The 18,080-nt window shown below is 38.8% G+C and overlaps 1 protein-coding gene across 2 annotated transcripts; it reads left to right on the forward strand.

The window, feature by feature from the left end:
• Positions 1–1,297: 1,297 nt before the first annotated feature.
• LOC109030919 (probable salivary secreted peptide) lies at positions 1,298–6,249 on the forward strand. 2 transcript variants are annotated; one of them, XM_072304000.1, is made up of 3 exons: positions 1,298–1,430; positions 2,476–2,700; positions 5,959–6,249. In XM_072304000.1, the coding sequence occupies exons 2-3, from the start codon at positions 2,495–2,497 to the stop codon at positions 6,218–6,220; spliced, it is 468 nt and encodes a 155-aa protein (XP_072160101.1). In that variant the 5' UTR covers positions 1,298–1,430; positions 2,476–2,494; the 3' UTR covers positions 6,221–6,249. The 2 variants fall into 2 exon arrangements, with proteins under 2 accessions (XP_072160101.1, XP_072160098.1); XM_072303997.1 differs by having other exon boundaries at positions 1,386–1,543.
• Positions 6,250–18,080: the final 11,831 nt, after the last annotated feature.

Consider the following 18,080-nt stretch of genomic DNA (forward strand, 5'->3'; position numbering starts at 1 on the left):
GGGGAAGTAGATCTACCGTAGATTTTTAGCACTGATTTCAAATATTACCTCAATTTTTCTTTCAGTTTGGTTCGATCGGAGATATTGACATTTTCTTAAAAAATCGGGGGTTTCCGAAGAAAAAAGGTTCCAATAAATTGATGAATGATAGAAAAAAGGTTCCCGTTTCAGCAGTAAAACATGCATACAATACCAGCATCTATTAAGGGTTTCTTCGCTCTCTCTCGTAACGGATTTTTCCGGTAGTCGCATAGTTTAATCCACACCATAGGTACCATACCGATCGCAAAATTATTCGAATTTGATGTTCAGGAGAACCAAGGGATACTATTTTATTTGGTGGCTGATTAGGTGGTTCCAACCTATTTTTTCTGCTAAAGCGGGAAATAACTGTAGTTTTTCCAAGCAACCGACTCTCTTTTTTTAAAAAATAAGAAAATCAAATTTTCTTGAGAAAAAAAAGTTTTCCGAGCAAAAAAAGGCAGTGCACAGGGAAAGACCAATTAAGATGCCTGTCGAAAAATATGTCCCGTCCGTTTACTTCTTTCAGAACCAAAGACACGAATAAGTTTCGGGTGGGTCAATCCATTTTTTCACCCGAGACAACAAGGACAATTTTCAGACAAGTCTTATATCAATTCATACTTGTGTATTATTTGTGACTGAATTCGCAAAATACCTTCATTCTTGTTTGCCGTGCATCAGTGTTCAGCAAAATCAAAGATTCATCGTAATAGTCCAAACTTAGAGGACAATTTTGAAATTTCAGGGCAAAATCAAACTGACTGCCTTAAACTGAGGTCATTTTTTTTAATTAAAACTGAAAATCTACAAAAAACTTATTTCTAAGTTTCTGAAAAACAAATAATATATAGAAATATAGAATAATAGAAATAATCTAGAAATTCTCACTGAAGTTCATTGGCGGAACAGTATGTCCGTGCCGCCCCCCACCCCCACCCCCTACGCATGTACATAGAAAACTCCACTGAAAATATGTACTTAAAAAATGTCGTCCAATTTAACAGAATTGCGATCTCAAAATTGGAGAAAAATGACGAGTAGCTGAAAAAATGGAACCAATTGATGCAATATATCGCATACCGTTCTGACACGAATTATGGCGTCCATCGAATCACCTTAAAAGTTTTACCTTTTTAGGTGCGTGACGGCAGCATTGGTTACAAAAAAAATCGAAGACGTCATAGATGCGATATTATATAATGAACATACTACACAGGCGAAATGTCAAGCCTCGTTGTGAATCATGCTCGGTAGCAATAGACGAAAAGTTCTCGAATGTGTTGAAGTGCAAGTTGAATCAGCGATTGTCGAGTGCCTGATATCATCTTGACGTATCAGACGTGAGGATCTTGGGAGGTTTTGTAGAGCGATTTCGATCAATAAAAGACCCGATCAATACAGCAGAGGTCAGTACTGTTTCCATTCTCAGAATAGTTACAACGTTACAGTGATCATACTAATTGTTCCTAACTTAATTTCCTATCAGCTTCTTTCCGGCTTTTTAGCGCCATCTTTCTTTGTAAGTAATCATAATGATGGGCCTCATTGGAAAAAAAAAAAAACAACACATTGGATCGAGAGTCCAGACTCTTGAAAACATTGACAAGAAAAATACTCTTGATTCAATCGGATTTTTGCTTGAATCAAAACGGAATCCGCTTAAATTAAGAGGCTTGGTTCTTGATTTAAGCTAGATTCTGATTGAATCAAGAGTACTTTTTCTTGTCGATGTTTTTAAGAGTCTGGACTCTCGATCCAATGTGTTTTTTCCCAGTGGATCATGAGCCAACTGATCAATTTATATCTAACTAACAAATAGGTTCTTGACGATTTTTGTCTTAAAAAAAAAAAAAAAAAAAAAAAAACTTGTATATTTTCCTCCGTTCTTTAATTTTAGTTTCATAAATGATATTGACTTCACTTGATCAATTTGAAATTAAAATTTGACTGCCAATCGGCTTTTAAACTGCCTGATCTCACGCTAAAGGCCGTCATTTTTGACGAAAGTGTTGACGCGGTCAAAATTGGTAATAAATTGTTTCATCAAAATAATAAAAATATTTTAAAATTGTACCAATAATGTAAATTGTGTTCTGAAATCGTTAGAGAGAGGGGTTTTAAAGATTTACTACATTGAAGTTTTGAATTCCAAACCAAAAATTGTAGGAACTTGTCAAAGGGAATATTCATCAGCTTATATGTCGCATTATTTTGTTATGATTATACGTATCTTCCAAATTTATGCAAAAAAAAAATCATTTTCAGAGTTTCCTCGAGGCCTGAATGACTTCAGTTGCCTGCCTCTGTCCTCTGTGCAAAATTTCTTAAAGACAGACTCGTTGTGTGAATTGTCTCCCTAAATAAACTCAATAAGATCACGTGAAACCATCCAGTTCGAAAATGTAATTAACTAGATTAACTCTTACTTCATAAGCATGGTTTTTTTTCCAGGATCTCAAGTAATCTCAAAATGATAACGAAACTAGCATTGGCATTAGCGTTGACTCTCGTAGCCGCAGTTCAATCTGACGTCACAAAACATGCAGAGGACCACAACATAGACACAGCCTACAAATATGAGCCAATCGTTCATCAGCATGCAGGACTCAAGCATATGGAGGAGGTCCAAGGCAAAAACCATTCTCTGATTTTGGGACAGCGGCGATACGGAGACAGGTATTGCGCATTTATCACTGTATTTTTCCTCAAAATTAGTGTAAACAGGCTTGTTATTATGATAAAAACGGATTAAACTAGGTATTTACTCCAAACAGTGCACGATTCAAAGACTTTAGCGCAAAGAACGGACGGATTTCATACAAAAAGAGTCAAATATTCTAGACGGTGCGGTGTAAAGTTACGGTGATTTGATGGACGCCATATTTCGTGTCAGAGTGGCATGCGATATGTCGCATCGATTAATTCCATATTTTCCGCTACTTGCCATCGTCATCAAATTTCGGGATCGCTTTTCTGTTGTCGCGGGACTAAAGAATTCACTTACCAAATTTGACAAAAAAAACTCAAAACAATAAAGGTAGGGTTTTTATAGAGGGAGTACATCACATTCGAGTGCAGTTTCGATACCAGTATCGAATGCGATACTTCTCCCCTGAAAAAAAACCCTCCCCTTATTACGTTTGGTTGGTTTGTCAATTTTGGTGAGTGAATTCTTCAGTCTCGTAAGAACAGAAACGCGATTTCGAGATTCGATAAAAATGACAAGAAGCTGGAAACAAGAAACGAATCAATGCGATACATCGCACGTCGTTGTAACACAAAATAGGTATGGCGCCTATCGAATCACCGTAAGCGTTTTTGGTCAAAATCTTAAAATTAAAAATTTTGACTCGACAGAAGTTACTCGACTGACAATGTCTCCACTGTCATGCACGCAGAGAACAAACAGTGCTTTTACAGTGCTCATACTTAGACACCGGCGCGGCGTCCACCGAATTGTCAATGTCTAGTCGTGGTTACAATTGGACGCATTTCTATCAAACGGAACTATGTGCATTATGAAGTGAGCCCTGTTATGCATATATTCTTGGGGGTCTCAGGGCTCATGCCTGAATGCACATAGTTCCGTTTGACAGAAATACGTCCAATTGGACGTATTTCTGTCATATGGGACTAGGCGCCAATTTGAGTTCCTTTTGAGGAATTTAGAATGCCGGATACCGCGTTCTGTCAAACGGAACTAAGCGCCATCGAAAAGCATTGCGAGTATACAGGACGGAAAGAGCCAGACGCCCGGTTCCGCCGCCAATTCAAGCCCCCCTCTACCTCAACCTTCACCTAATATGCAGTTTTGTGTGTGTCTTGATTATTTTCATTTTTCGAGTTTGTGCGTTTCCTTTCTCACTGATTCAATTGGACAAAAATAAAATCTGCTCATTGGACATATAAGTATGTATGGGTCAAAGTAATAAGGAGGACTAAAAAAGGTAGGACAAATTTTCTTTTGGACCAAACTAACTACTGGACAAAAATGTATAATGGACCAAAAAAAATTGGACACAAAAACATTGGACAAAGATTCTTATAACCATCCAAGCCCCCCTCTACCTTCCTCACCCTATGGCGCTTAGTTCCGTTTGACAGAAATACGTCCAATTTTACTTTCTTCGTGGTAACACATCTTTCCGTCCCAGGAGCTATATGTGCTAACTGGGACGCCATTGTAAATCGAAATTATTGGTACCGAAAAAGTAAAAAAAGAAAAGCAGGTAAATCCTGGCATACATGAGCATTATCAGAGCTATGTCAACGAATCTATTTTTTTCCTGGTGTTATGTCGGAATAAGTTCTCTTTTCCAAGTCACATCGATGACCATAGTGCATAAACACGTATCGACGGTGAAACTACCAAACCACGTATCTCGGTTTGCGACGTCGCAGACTTCCTGTCATACTTTATTTTTTAAATGAAAAACTACTTAACATCCAGTCTTGAAAATTTCTGTGATTTTTCCTCTTTGTGCGGAGAAAATTCCGTGAAAATTTCAAGGAATGATATTAATTTGGTCTACTTCAAAAAAACAAAATGTGAGCGTAGATTTTTAAACACCGCAAACGAGATACAAGGTTTGGTAGTTTCACCGTCGGTATGTCCTTTTGCAATGTTGCAGACTCCCTGCCATACTAAACTTGACACTTTTTTAGAGAAACTAGTCAACGTAACTTCTTGGAAACTTCCTTGACCTTTTTTTCTCTGTTCGGAGAACATGCTAAAAAAATTTCAAGCTATAAAATTTAAAATAAAATTGCTAAAAATTTGAAAACTCAATATTTCCTTACTTAATTATTTGCCCGAGTGACGTTTTGGAGGGTTCGCTGCCCTCCCTCTTTAGCGGCGATAGTGCGACTAAAGTTTTTAAATTTTTAGCGATTTTATTTTTAATTTAAGTCTACTTTTCTTTTACTTGGCCTTGCTTTCATTATCATTTCGACTATAAAGTTGGCTTGTTTATCTTCGAAAAAATAAATTCGTGGTTAAAATGTTGAAACACCGCAAAAATGATACGTGCTTATCGTATTGGTATAAAGGATTCGAAAGGTTGTGACTTAAGGTGATTCGATAGACTCCGTATTTTGTGTCAGAACGGCATGCGATACATAGCATCAATTGGTTCCATTTTTTCAGCTATTCGTCATTTATCTCTAATTTTGAGATCGCAATTCTGTTGTCAGGAGACTATTAAAGCACTCACCAATTTTAACAAAGAAATTCAACGCGACAAAGGCGTGTTTTTTTTAGAGAGAAAATATCGCATTAGAGTCCAGTTTCGATATCAGTATCGAATGCGATTTTTTCTCTCTAAAAAAAACCACGCCATTCTTACGTTGAATTTCTTTGTTAAAAGTGATGAGTGAGTGCTTTGCTCTCCTAACAACAGAATTGCGATCTCAAAATTGGAGAAAAATGACGAGTAGCTGAAAAAATGGAACCAATTGATGCGATATATCGCATGCCATTCTGACACAAAATATGGCGTCCATCGAACCACCTTAAGTCTACTTTCCTTCTTTTTGGCCTTGCTTTCATTATCATTTCAACTATAAAGTTGGCTTCACCCGAGAAAAAAAACATTGGATCTAGAGCCCAGGCTCTTAAAAACATCGACGAGAAAAAGTACTCTTGATTCAATCGGAATCTAGCTTAAATCAAGAACCAAGCCTCTGCGGATTAAGCGGATTTCCTATTGATTCAAGCAAAAATCCGATTGAATCAAGAGTCCTTATTCTTGTCAATGTTCCAAGAGTCTGGACTCTAGATCCACCGTGTTTTTTTCCAGTGTTTATCTTCGAAAAAATAAATTCGTAGTTAAAATGTTGAAACACCGAAAAAATGATACATGCTTCGTGTATTGATATAAAGGATTCAAAAGCTCGCTGACTTAATTCCATGTTGTTTTTCTCCCGCTGTTCCAGCCTAATCCACATTGACGTCGCGAAAAAATCTGCGAAATTGTTCCGAATCGTCGAGATGGACATTAAGTTCCCGTCTACGGGCGTGAAGAACAACAAAACAATCAACTTCCTGCAGGTGCTGGACAGGAAGGCCAATGGTCACGGGGGTTGGGCGTACCTCACCCAAGGGGGCATCGGCGCCAAGAACGTCAGCATCCACTTCACATCGCAGCGGAGTCACGGATTCGACTTCATTGTTTATATTTATGGATATAATAATTAGATAGTGAAATAAAGGAGTTGACTCCAAAATCGCGTTCTTTCTCTTCGTCAATAATCAATTAAGAATTGGACTTGCACTGATAAAGCTCGAGGTGCGAAATTCGGTCCCAGAGTCTACGTAGCGCCCAAAAACCCCGACAGTGATATGAATCAATGAGTTCGAAAACACACCAACTCGGAAAAAAAAAATTGTTCACGAAACACCTAAAACTGCGCACAGCGGGTGAAATAGTTAGTTTAAGAAAACCCTTTTTGGTGTCAAAGGACAAGTTCTTAGACTTTGTAAAGCACCAAGTTAAAATCGATCCACCATGTTTGATGACGGAGAATTAAGCGTTTAAAAATTTCCGAGTTGGTGTGTTTTCGTTATCTTGCCGACTTTCAGATACTGATTTTTCATAGTCTGCCCTAGAAAATTTATATTTTTCGACCTGGATAACGCTTGAATATTTGTGTAACTTGTTGGTACAAGGTATACTGAACCGAAAAAAGAAAACCGCAAGATCGGATGGTCACCCGTTTCCCTTGAAATGGCCAAAAATTGGTATTTCCAATGAAATACTTCGATTTTTCCCTTTTCCCGTCGCTGTTTCGAGCACTTTCGATTGCAATTTCGAAATTTCCTTTTGCGTGCAAATGCTTCAATCCATACGTGTTACTAAACCGCAAAAAAGTGAAAATCGAAAAAAAACCCGAGTTGGTGTGTTTTCGAACTCACTGATTCAATTAAGAATTGGACTTGCACTGATAAAACTCGAGGTGCGAAATTCAGTCGCAGAGTCTCTGTAGTGCGTAAAAACCCCAAGAGTGATATATTTGAAGTGGTATTGCTAACACCATAGACCTGCCGTACTAGAGTAAAACGCCGTATGAACATTCGAGAGTTGACAAATTTCCTCCAACAGAATGTTTATTTTTGAGGACAGTTATGAATATTTTCTCTTGAAACCTTCAAATGATGCAGATCTAATTACGGAGAAAATTCTCGGAAAAATTGGACGGAAAATACTCTCAAGTTTCCCTGAAAATTCGTATGTGATCAATAGGAATTTGGCAACTGTCGATTGTTCGTACAGCAAATTTCCTTAGAACGGCAGAAAATCGCATAACACTCTAAAAAAAGAGTTAGATTCTGCCCCGCAATAAAGTTGGTCATTCGATAAGGAGTATATATTCCGCTCCGCGCGCATATCACTCAAGGATTTTAGGCGCAATAAAGACTTCAGCACAGAATTTTACTCCAAAATCTTTAAGTGTGTTTTGGAATCCAAAAAAGGGCATGTATCAAAAAATTTCAGATGACTCATCAAAGTGGCTAGCCCCATTAATTATCTCAGCTGAATTCAGCCATAACTTCGAATATTTCGAAATGTTAAAGGGGAATTTCAGAAAGTCCGAGAGGTGACCAAGTTTCTTATCTCAAAGAATCCAAGACCCCCTAAAATCATTTCTTTACTTGAGATTGTAGTATACCCATGAGGCCATGGATGGGTTCAGCGTAAAAATTTATGGGGCAATTTTCTAAGAATTTTAGTCCATAATTGTCGCTAAAATTCAGAAATGATAATTTTCTTGAAAATTGAGAGGCAGTGCCTCCGATTGCGGGAATTTTTGAAAAACTTTCAAAGAGGAATTTGATCATGGAACCTGTAGCGCGGCGTGTGCTTTGCGATACATAGATTGATATGTGTTTTGAGCTCATGGAGGGATCGGACAGGGTGTTCACGACGAACACCTTAAAAATCGATTCTTTACCAAACCTTTCCCGCACGAGATAACGTAACTCCATCTCAATGCTGCCAAATGTACCCTCGCAAATTGCATATTAACTAGGAGAATTTCGAGCATTTCTAACTGAAAATGTAACTGATTTTCCCTCAGATTTTACACGAAAATCAGCAATAATTTGGATGAAAATGCACAGGTACATTTTTGTAAAATTGTTCATTTTTTGTGTAAAATTGTTCAATTGACAAGCTAGGAATTGAGTTACCTTCCTTCGTCCAAGAGACGACGAAATGTCCTCTTCAAAATCGTATATTAACTAGGAGAATCTTGGACATTTCTGACTGAAAATGTCTCAGATTTTTCCTAGGATTTTATGCAAAAACCAGCAACACTTTGGATAAAACTTGCACACTTACAGGTGAATTTTTGTAAATTAATCAATCGTTTGAGTCAATTTGACGCTTGGAATTGAGTTATGTTTCTTAGTCCTACAGACGCCGAAATGTTCTCTTCCAAATGGATCAATAGACAAGGTACAAATTTCAGCATTCTAATACATGCTTCTCAACTAAAATTTCACGTAAAACACGATGCGCACAACGAAAATTACCGAAATCAACTCCTTACGAAGATATTTAATGATTCTAAGTGCGTGAATTCAAACCACTCGCTCATGAAAACTCAATGCTCTACGTGATTCACATCACGCGCTAAACGTTATCATGAACGTCTCTGCGATATAAAAATCTGGCAACCGCGATCTTGACGCTTTGGCTCAGCTACAGCAAATTACTTATAATTTGAACAACACATGGTGGGAAATGAGCATCGCTCGATGAGAAGCTTGCTGATGCTGAAACCGTTGTAGTGCGCGATTTGACTCACGTAGAGCTTTGAGTTTCTTGTCAGCGGGCAGTACGAAATTCCTCGTAACCAGTGTAAAATAAAAACGTTAATATCTTCTTTAGGAGTTGGTTTCAGTCATTTCCGTTGCACGAATCGTGTTCTGCGTGAAATTCTGGTTAAGAAACATGTATCAGAATCCCACAATTCGTACCTTGTCTAGTGGTCCATTTTATGCTAACCAGGAGAATCTTAAACTATTTTACCTAAAAATTTCACTGATTTTCCCTCAGATTTTATGCAAAAATCAGCAAAATTTTGAATAAAAATTGCACTGGTCGTTTTTAAAAAAAAGAGAAAGTTTGAGTCAATTTGACAACCCTGGAATTGATTTACGCTCCTTCGTTCGGGAGACGACAAATTCTCTAAAACCGGCAAGCCTATCTGCTCTATTTTTCCTCCTCTCCTTCGAGCTAATTCTATTTCTGAGAGTGGATGGGACTCGGCTTTTAATCCGGGGGATGCGTGTTTTATCTGCGCTCCATTGGTTTAGCTCCGGCGCTCCACGCACCCCCAACCCTCCCCCTCCACCCCTTTCGAACTACCCTCGTCGGCGCTGCCTCCCCGTGGCTCGGGCTGCATTATCAGGGCATGACTCCGCGGAAGGGGGCAAACATCAAAATGATAATAAACTCCGAGGAGCTCTCGTGAATCATAAATTCATATTGGGAGCGAAAGCCCCCCCCCCCCCCTCCCCCCTTCGAGCAAAAGAAGTGGTGTATTTTCTCGGGTCAAGGGTGCGTTTAGGAGAAAGCGACGCTGTCACTTCCGAATGAGCCCGTACTGCCGTGCTGAGGAAAAACGCCGTATGAACCTTCAGGCGTTGCCAAATTTCCTTTGATAAATTGCGAATTTCCTGGTAAATTTATGAATATTTTCGTCCCCATACTTTAGATAATTTAGTTCGCAATTTTACCTAAAGTTCTTGGAAAATTTCTGGAAAAATATTATAAAAATGTAAGATTGTGCAACTTTCTATACCTTGCAATTATAAATTAAGCACCTAAACAAGTTTTATCTTCGCACTCTGAATAAACAAGAAATTCAAGAAGAAAATTACCTCCGTAAATTTTATAATTTACATTATTTCAGTGACTCTATTGCAAAGAATGTATGTTGCACAATCCTAGCAACGTTGTAATGATCTTGGTTCCTATTTGCAAAATACAATCCAATTCTCTGGCGAACTCACGAATATTTTCCTTCCGATTTTTCAGATAATTTTGTTCGCAATTCCACCCAAAGTTCCTGAAAATTCCAAGAAAAAACATTCATAACTTTCCTCAAAAATAAAAATTTTATTGAAGGAAATTTGGCAACTCCCGGATGTTCATACGGCGTTTTTCCTTGGCACGGCAGTACTGGTCCATTGAACGTAGAGGAAAAATGGAGACTGTTTGTGAATTCACTTCCGCGGTCATTTTCCGCGTCATTTTCAAATGTTACGACACCGCCAAACTCTGAACGCAAATATGTCTATCGGTGGATTTATTGGGAAGGCGTTACGTCACAAAAATTAATTAAAGTTTAAATCACTCCTAGAAACATTGACGTAACTGATTTTATGTATGTCAGTGGCGTGGTGTGAATTGCGATGTATCGATTGTTATGCCATTTAAACCTATGTAAAAGGATCGATAAACAGGGTGTTCGCAGCGAACACCTTAATAATCGATTCTTTACCAAAGGTTTAAATGGCATAACAATCGATATATCGCAATTCACGCCACGCCACTGATGTATGTACATAGTTCAAAGTGAGTATTGGGGGCATGCGTATAAACCTCAACCAAACAAAAATCCACTAAATTCCATAAATGTTTTGCATACGCGAAGGCTAGTCCGTTGAGCGGCGACCAGATCCTGGAAAACCGAAACATAGATTTCTTACTCTTTCCTCTCTCAAGCATCAGAAAACGAGGCAAAAAATTCATGCGGCACACTTTTATTCTGAGTAAAGTAATTCAAGAATAACTCTTACACAGCACAGTAGAACGAACCAATAGAAGAGGTTGGACATGAACTTTTTGACTGAAAGGATGTGTCCCACTAAGGAGCCATATGTAGCCATTCGAGCCATACGTAGAGCGGAGCGGCACGCGCACCGGCCCCTACAACCCTAACATGGATACTTCACGCATTGCGCAATGCGTGAAGTATCCCTGTTAGGTTTGTAGGCGTCAATGCGCGTGTCACGCTGATCGCCCTCGCCCGCCATGGCGCGGCGCTTCAAGCAACTACTTCACAGCAGAGGTGTTGCACAGTATCGCGTGGACGTAAACTACCAGAAGAAACAGGTGCGCAGACGAAAATCGTTGACGAAATGTCCTATAACTGCCGAAAAAATTCAGGGACATTTTAAAACAGATTCAACCAACAATTTCTCTGTAAAAAAATGAATGACGGCGGAAAGGATGTGTACCATTAAGAAGGGTAATTTGGCCCTAACTTTGGTCGAAAATTGAAACAGCTTAGAATAATGTCATGTATGGTCAAATCGGCTCTTAATCATCTACTCTGTGAGAACTTGCCTTATTTTAAGTGTTTTTGAAAGGTTTTTGCCTGATTTACCAGCGCAAAGTAATGAAGTTTTGCAGTTTTCTTCAAATAATTGCTCATTTTCGGTCCTAAATTAGATGGTTTATGTATTAGCACAAGCGACTACCACTTTCTCCTTTAAATATGTTGTAATGGTTGTACTAAAGATTAACATATTCGAATATGAAAATGGTAGTCGCTTGTGCTCATACATAAAAAATCTAATTTAGGACTGAAAATGAGCAATTATTCGAGAAAACTGCAAAACTTCACTATTTTGCGTTGGTAAATCAGGCAAAAACCTTTCAAAAACACCTCAAATAAGGAAAAGTTCTCACTGGGTAGATGATTAAGAGGCGATTTGACCATACATGACATTATTCTGAGCTGATACAATGCTCGACCATAGTTAAGGTCAAAATACCCCCCTTAATGGGACACATCCTTTTTAAGTTTCCTTCGTCACAAATTCCATTTTAACACGTGTTTTAGAAAGGCGATTTTTCGAAAAAACTAATGGAATCACTCTTAAACCATTTTATTTCACATTTTCAAAAAATACGCTTTCAAAGTTCCCAGATTTCGTCCGACTTCTTCTATCGACCCGGCCCTGTGTGCGCAGGCCAGAATTTTACATCAATCCTGCGACCATTTTTTTATCCGAAAGGACGAGACAGAAACAACTTACTTCCGCTTGCGTAATATTTTTCGTCCTAATTTTTGGCCGCCCCCCCCCCCCCTCGTCGTTCAAACGCCGCCCCCTGTGCCTGCTTCCGGCGAACTTTTAATTCGCCGGTTCATTACTGCGCAGCGCGATGATCCATCATTTCCGGTTCCAGCTCCGAGTTTTTTTCTTGAGCGATGAGTTCCGCCCTTAAAATCCGCCTCAAAAATCCCCGAAACGAGGTTGCCAGGTTGTGTGATACAAGGTGTAACGTTTAAATGGATTGGAGTGGAGATGGGTTAAAATGCCTGATTTTTAGCACTATCCGGCAACCATGTCCCGGACGAACCGCGCAAGTCCGGCGGCCGGCGACGTCAAATGCCGTTTCAAGGAAGAACGCCGTATGAGCATTCAGACGTTGTCAAATTTCCTTCGACAAATCACGAATTTTTAAGGATATGTGTTAGTATTTTTCTTCTAATGTTTCAAAGAATTTCATTCAAAATTTGATGTAAATAATGAAGATAAAACTTGTTTAGATGCTTAATTTTCGTTTTGAATTTATCGTTTATTCAGAGTGAAGATTCAACTTGTTTAGATGCTTACTTTATAATTGCATGGTAAAGAAAGTTGCACAATCTTAGCGACGCTGGAATGCTCTTGGTTCCTTTTTGCAAAATGTAATCCAACTAGTGTTTTATCAAAGGAAACTTGACAACGCCTAAAGGTTCATACGGCGTTCTTCCTTAGCACGGCAGTGTGTAATAGTGTGGTGAAATTGCGAAGAAAATTATCTGAAAAATTGAAAGGAAAATATTCATCAGTTCATCAGGGAATACGTGTTTTATCAAAGGACACTTGGCATTGCCTAAATGTTCATACGGCGTCCTTCCTCAGCACAGCAGTGTAGTAGTGTACTACACTGGAAAAAAAAAATTCTTAGCGTTTTTACCAAGGTCCGTTGGTACCTTTATCATCTCACTTTTTTTTACCAATTATTGGTAATTTTACCAAGACAGACTGGTAAGCTTATCTAAAAACCGGTATTTTTACTGTTTTTTGTCAGGTAAGAATACCACTTTTATTAGTAATCAATTCCTGGTAACTTTGCCATTTTATCTCGGCAATTCTACCACAGTTGATAAAAAATATCGGCGTTTTTACCAAGGTCCAGAAAAATTACCAAGAAAGTTCAATAATTTTACCGAGATTTCTCAGTAAAATTATACCGATTCCATAAATGGTAATTTTACAAAGAAAAAACTAGGATCAAATAGAACCCTGAATTCTTGGTAATTTTACCCTTTTCTTGGTAAATACACCGAGATTTTTTTTTTCAGTGTAGTATTCTGTACCAGGCATCTTCTTCTTCGAACTGTTTCGGCAACTCGGCTCTCTCGCACCGAGTTTACGTCCACCGCAAGACGGATGCGTTTTTAATGTCGGCTGTTTTATCTTCCTCGTAATATTCCACAAAGTTCAATGAAAAGCCCAAGTGGACTCTTGCTTTATTCGGACGAATTCCTGCCAAACGAAACTATGTGCATTGACGGCATGAGCCCTGAGACCCGTAAGAATATACGCATAACAGGGCTCACGTCATGATGCACTTAGTTCTGTTTGGCAGAAATACGTCCATTTGTCACTCGTAGCTCTTGACCCTTCAAGTTCGGACACATTAACACGGGCCACAGTTCCAGGACATTAAGATACTTACAAGTAGATAGAGTTAGAGAATAGAATCATTCTCATACACTGGAGGGTTTGAAAGAATATACATGTACCTCCAATGCGCTAAAGAGAGAAACCATGCATCTCCATTCCGGCGTTTCGAAATTTCCAGTGTACCAAGAGCACCTGTGAAATGGACCGTGTTCGGTTTTAGGACATTTCGTCAACTATTCTTTGTCCGCGCACCTGTTTTTTCCAGTAATTTACGTCCACGCGTTTTTTCGGCACGGGAGTTTTGGTCCACGTGCCAGTTGAGACCCAAAGTTAATTGGCCCACATGTAAATACAAACGACAATTGCTCACGACGCTTTTGGATGAAAATGTAAAATGTCTTGGAAGAATGAGGGTTTGCTTGTTTTTTTGTTTTGTCTGTTTGGTCCAACGGAGAATAATACATAGTTGAGAGTTTTGGTAAAAATGGGGGAGCGTCAATTCCATGAGACAAAATTCACTAAAACTCTCTACACCTCTTTGGTGTAACAGGACTTAATTATCTTTCAAGGAATTCCCACCTTGTTATACCTGAACCGGATAAACCTCTATATTTGCCTCAGCTAAAGGCTCTTAGATTTTTCCAGTGTACGATAAGTATCTTGATTTATTTTGCGAGGAAAGATCTGTACTTTTAAAGGATGCCTGTCATTCTTAGTACGTTCAATTTCGTATAATACTGTGCAACACCTCTGTTGTGAAATAGTTGCTTCAGGCGCCGCCGCACGGCGGCGGCGCGGCGGCCAGCGCGTAACGCGCAATGGCGCCTACAAACCTAAGTGGATACTTCAAGCATTGTGCAATGCGTGAAGTATCCACTTAGGTTTGTAGGCGCCAGTGAGCCTCTCGCGCTGGCAGCACGCCGCTCCGCTCTGTTAGGCTTTAATATTTATAATACTCGCATAGTCAGCGTTTTTTAACTCATGATTTTGAAATGTTAGCACACTCTGCATTGATTATTCTCATTTAAATTGATGGGAAAAAATATGTATCAATTTATCAAAGGAGAATAATAATATAATGTGTGTTTTTTAAATATTGGTGGTTCCGTGTCAAATTTAATGATTTCCAAAGCACTTTAATTTTTTCTTTTACATTTTGTGCTTTTATTGTGCTGCAGCGAGGTGTACGCGCAACAAAACGCTCAAAATTTGACGTATTTGACTCTAAAAGATCGATGTACAAATGGGTTAAAACTAAAGATTGCGTGCTTCTTGGTTTTTTCTTCCTCTTTTATTCATTTTTGCAGTTTCTGTCGGCACAACTGCGGCTCATTGAGATTAATGTCGCTTGGAAAAGGTTTTACAAATATTTGTCACGTTTTAAAAATATAAATGTTTTCAAAATGAAGTAATAATGTCTTCTTCTTCTTTAAAAAAAATCAAGAGGTTGATTAAACATACTAATTTTTTCGGTAAAGAGGGATGGAAATTAAAATTTGATTCGTGGATCTGGACTTCATCCCCACTGGCAAAAGGGAGCGCAAGAACTGGTGCAAAAGGGTTCATCCGTTTACAGCAAGGGTGCGCAGAGCGGGCGGGGTGCGGGTCGGGGAAAAGGTGCGTCGGATGTGGGTATAAATAAAACATACGCTTTTAGAAATCTAGTTGAGCATTCCTTTCCGTTCCCAGCAGCGGTGGGCTGTGAGCGCAAAAAACAGAGCACACCTTCGCACAGCTCGGCCCGCTTGACGATGCCAGAGTGTTTTCACGGATTCCGATTTCAATTTAATTGGCTAAATATCATACAATATTTTATAACTTAGCAAACCAAACACAGGGTAAATATGGATTGCTGATTTAACAGTTAAAATAAAAGTAGTTAAGTAAAGTAGAATAATGCCGTGCTAAGGAAGCTATACTACCACAGCTTAGTCACTGAATTAACTGACGAATATTCACCAATAGACAGACTTTTCTCGAGGGTTGGGGGGGGGGGGGGCTTATTATAATTCGTAAATCTATATGCCTTTTCTGCAACTCACCTGTCTTTGCTTCAAAAAAATGTACGTGCCGAAATCCATACCGAGCTTACCTGCGAACAGAATCAAAAAAGAAAATAAACATCGAATATTGAAACATGTATGATTACAGCTAAATGTACCACAAAATGAGCCAAAATCTAAGCTCAATACTCTCTAAAACTTAATTCAAGGAGTGAAATCTCACGACTGCATGAACAGCAAGCGCGGATTATAGTACTGACGTACTAAGGAAGAACGCCGCATGAGCCTTCACACGTTGCCAAGTTTTCTCCGATAAGAACCGAAATTACTAGAAAATTGTGAATATTATTTTCCAAAATTTTCAGACAATTTGTTACGCAATTTAACCTGAGATATCTGAGGCCTTGTCCACACGAGCGCGGTTCGCGGAACTTATCCCGAGAAACTTGTTCCCGGAACAAGTTTTAGCTGAGCTAAAAACTTATTCCTCCAAAACCCGGAACTTCCCCCATACTTCGAGCTTCAGCAGCCTGATTGTTGAAATTTATGTCGGCACGACAAGAATCGAAAATCGATATATTACACGGTGCAGATAGGGCTATGTCTTGTCTTATCGTGCCGACTTAGCCAGTTAAAGTTTCAACAATCCGGCTGCTGTATGTGTATCTTTTGATGTGAATTTGTTTGTTTTTGTTATTTACGTCCTTTACATGTCTTGACATTTATTTCTGTTACTTTGGCAGCCGTTATGATCTATTATTTTGCTATAATCATACAGTTTTATTGAAGTTCCGGTTCCAGTTCAGGCGAACTCGTGTGGACAGCATGCCTCGTTTCATGGAATAAGTTCCGGGAACTGAGCAGTTCGAGGAATAAGTTCCGCGAACTGCGCTTGTGTGGACAGGGCCTGAAAATTGCAAAGGCAAGTATGCATGAATGTTGTCAAATATACATTTTTTATCGAGGGAAATTTGGCAACTCTCGAATGTTCATACGACGCTCTTCACGCAGAATACGGCTTTCCTCGAACAGTAAATGTGAATTACGGCAGAATGAAAACGTTATTTTCTCACGAGCGGGTTGAATTTTGAAAGTTGGAATGCTTTCGTCGTAAGCTACGTATTTCTTAAAGGAAACATTCATGGTGGTTCTTCATTTTGTACTAAGTCTGGTAGTCCATTGCTCACGCTCTGGGACCTTCCATTGGATTGCATCTTGCAAAAAGAAATCACTAGCATTGCAACGTTGCTAAGATTGTGCGACGTCTTTTGTCTTGGAGGAAAAACCCGATTATCCCTTAATAGTTTCTATTTTACTCGCTAAAAACTGTAAAGTTAAGCGAAAAAATACCATCTAAATTTCATAGTTTTTCACAATTTCCGCAATTTTATTGCAAAGGATGAAGTTGCACAATCATTGCAATGCTGGTGGTTCCTTTTTGCAAAATGCAATCCAATTATGATATATATATATATATATTATATTTTTACGATGTGCGTGGAACTCACTAATTAGGATACGTTTTAAAATTATTTCGGGTAAGAAGATATAATTATAAGCGCAAATATTAAATAATCAGGTGTATGCATACAAAATTGCCAAAAAAAAAGTTTATTAGTTTTCTTTGAAGCGATAAAACATAATCAAAGATGCTTGAAAATTGTAATAGACGAATGCTTTTTCCGCATTTAGCCATCGATATCTGATAACGGGGGAAATTTCCAAAACACATTATCTTTCTGAAAAAAAATGATTTTATCGGAAAAAATTTGGCAACGTTAAAATATTCATTCGGCTCCTTCCCTTTACAGGAGATGTTTGGGTGAAAACACCACCCGTGTTGTATGGTGTTAGAGTGAGCGAAGATCCCAATTTAATTAGGGTTAAGTGACTTATTCATCTTTACATAAAATTCGTTAATAAAAAGTCCTGTGATTCTCATTCATTGGCGGATCCAGCGACTTGGCAACATTGTCTTTTCTCCATATAAACGTATAGAAATGTATCGATTCTTGGAGGGGCCAGGTGCTCCCTCAAGAATCGATTATTCAGCATAGGTTTAAATGGAGGAAATCTGGTTTTGCCAAATTGCTAGATCCGCCTCTGTTCTCATTTTCTTATCTACCAACGCAGATTAATCTATAAAGTAACGACACAAGTCAACCACCATGCGAAGGAGAAACGCGGAATGAAAATTTAGATGACATCTTTCTTTCACTGCGATTTGCGATTTTTGAGTAAAAGTCTAAGTTTCCTTTTTTTCCAAGTAAGCGGTTGAGAGGGCGTCCAGCCTAACGGTGGGTAGAGGGCATCCTTGGAGAGATGGAGAGATGCCAGCTTCCGGAGGATCTCTACCATGA

This window comes from Bemisia tabaci, chromosome 9 (assembly GCF_918797505.1).
Source record: "Bemisia tabaci chromosome 9, PGI_BMITA_v3".
Taxonomy (NCBI): Eukaryota; Metazoa; Arthropoda; class Insecta; order Hemiptera; family Aleyrodidae; genus Bemisia; species Bemisia tabaci.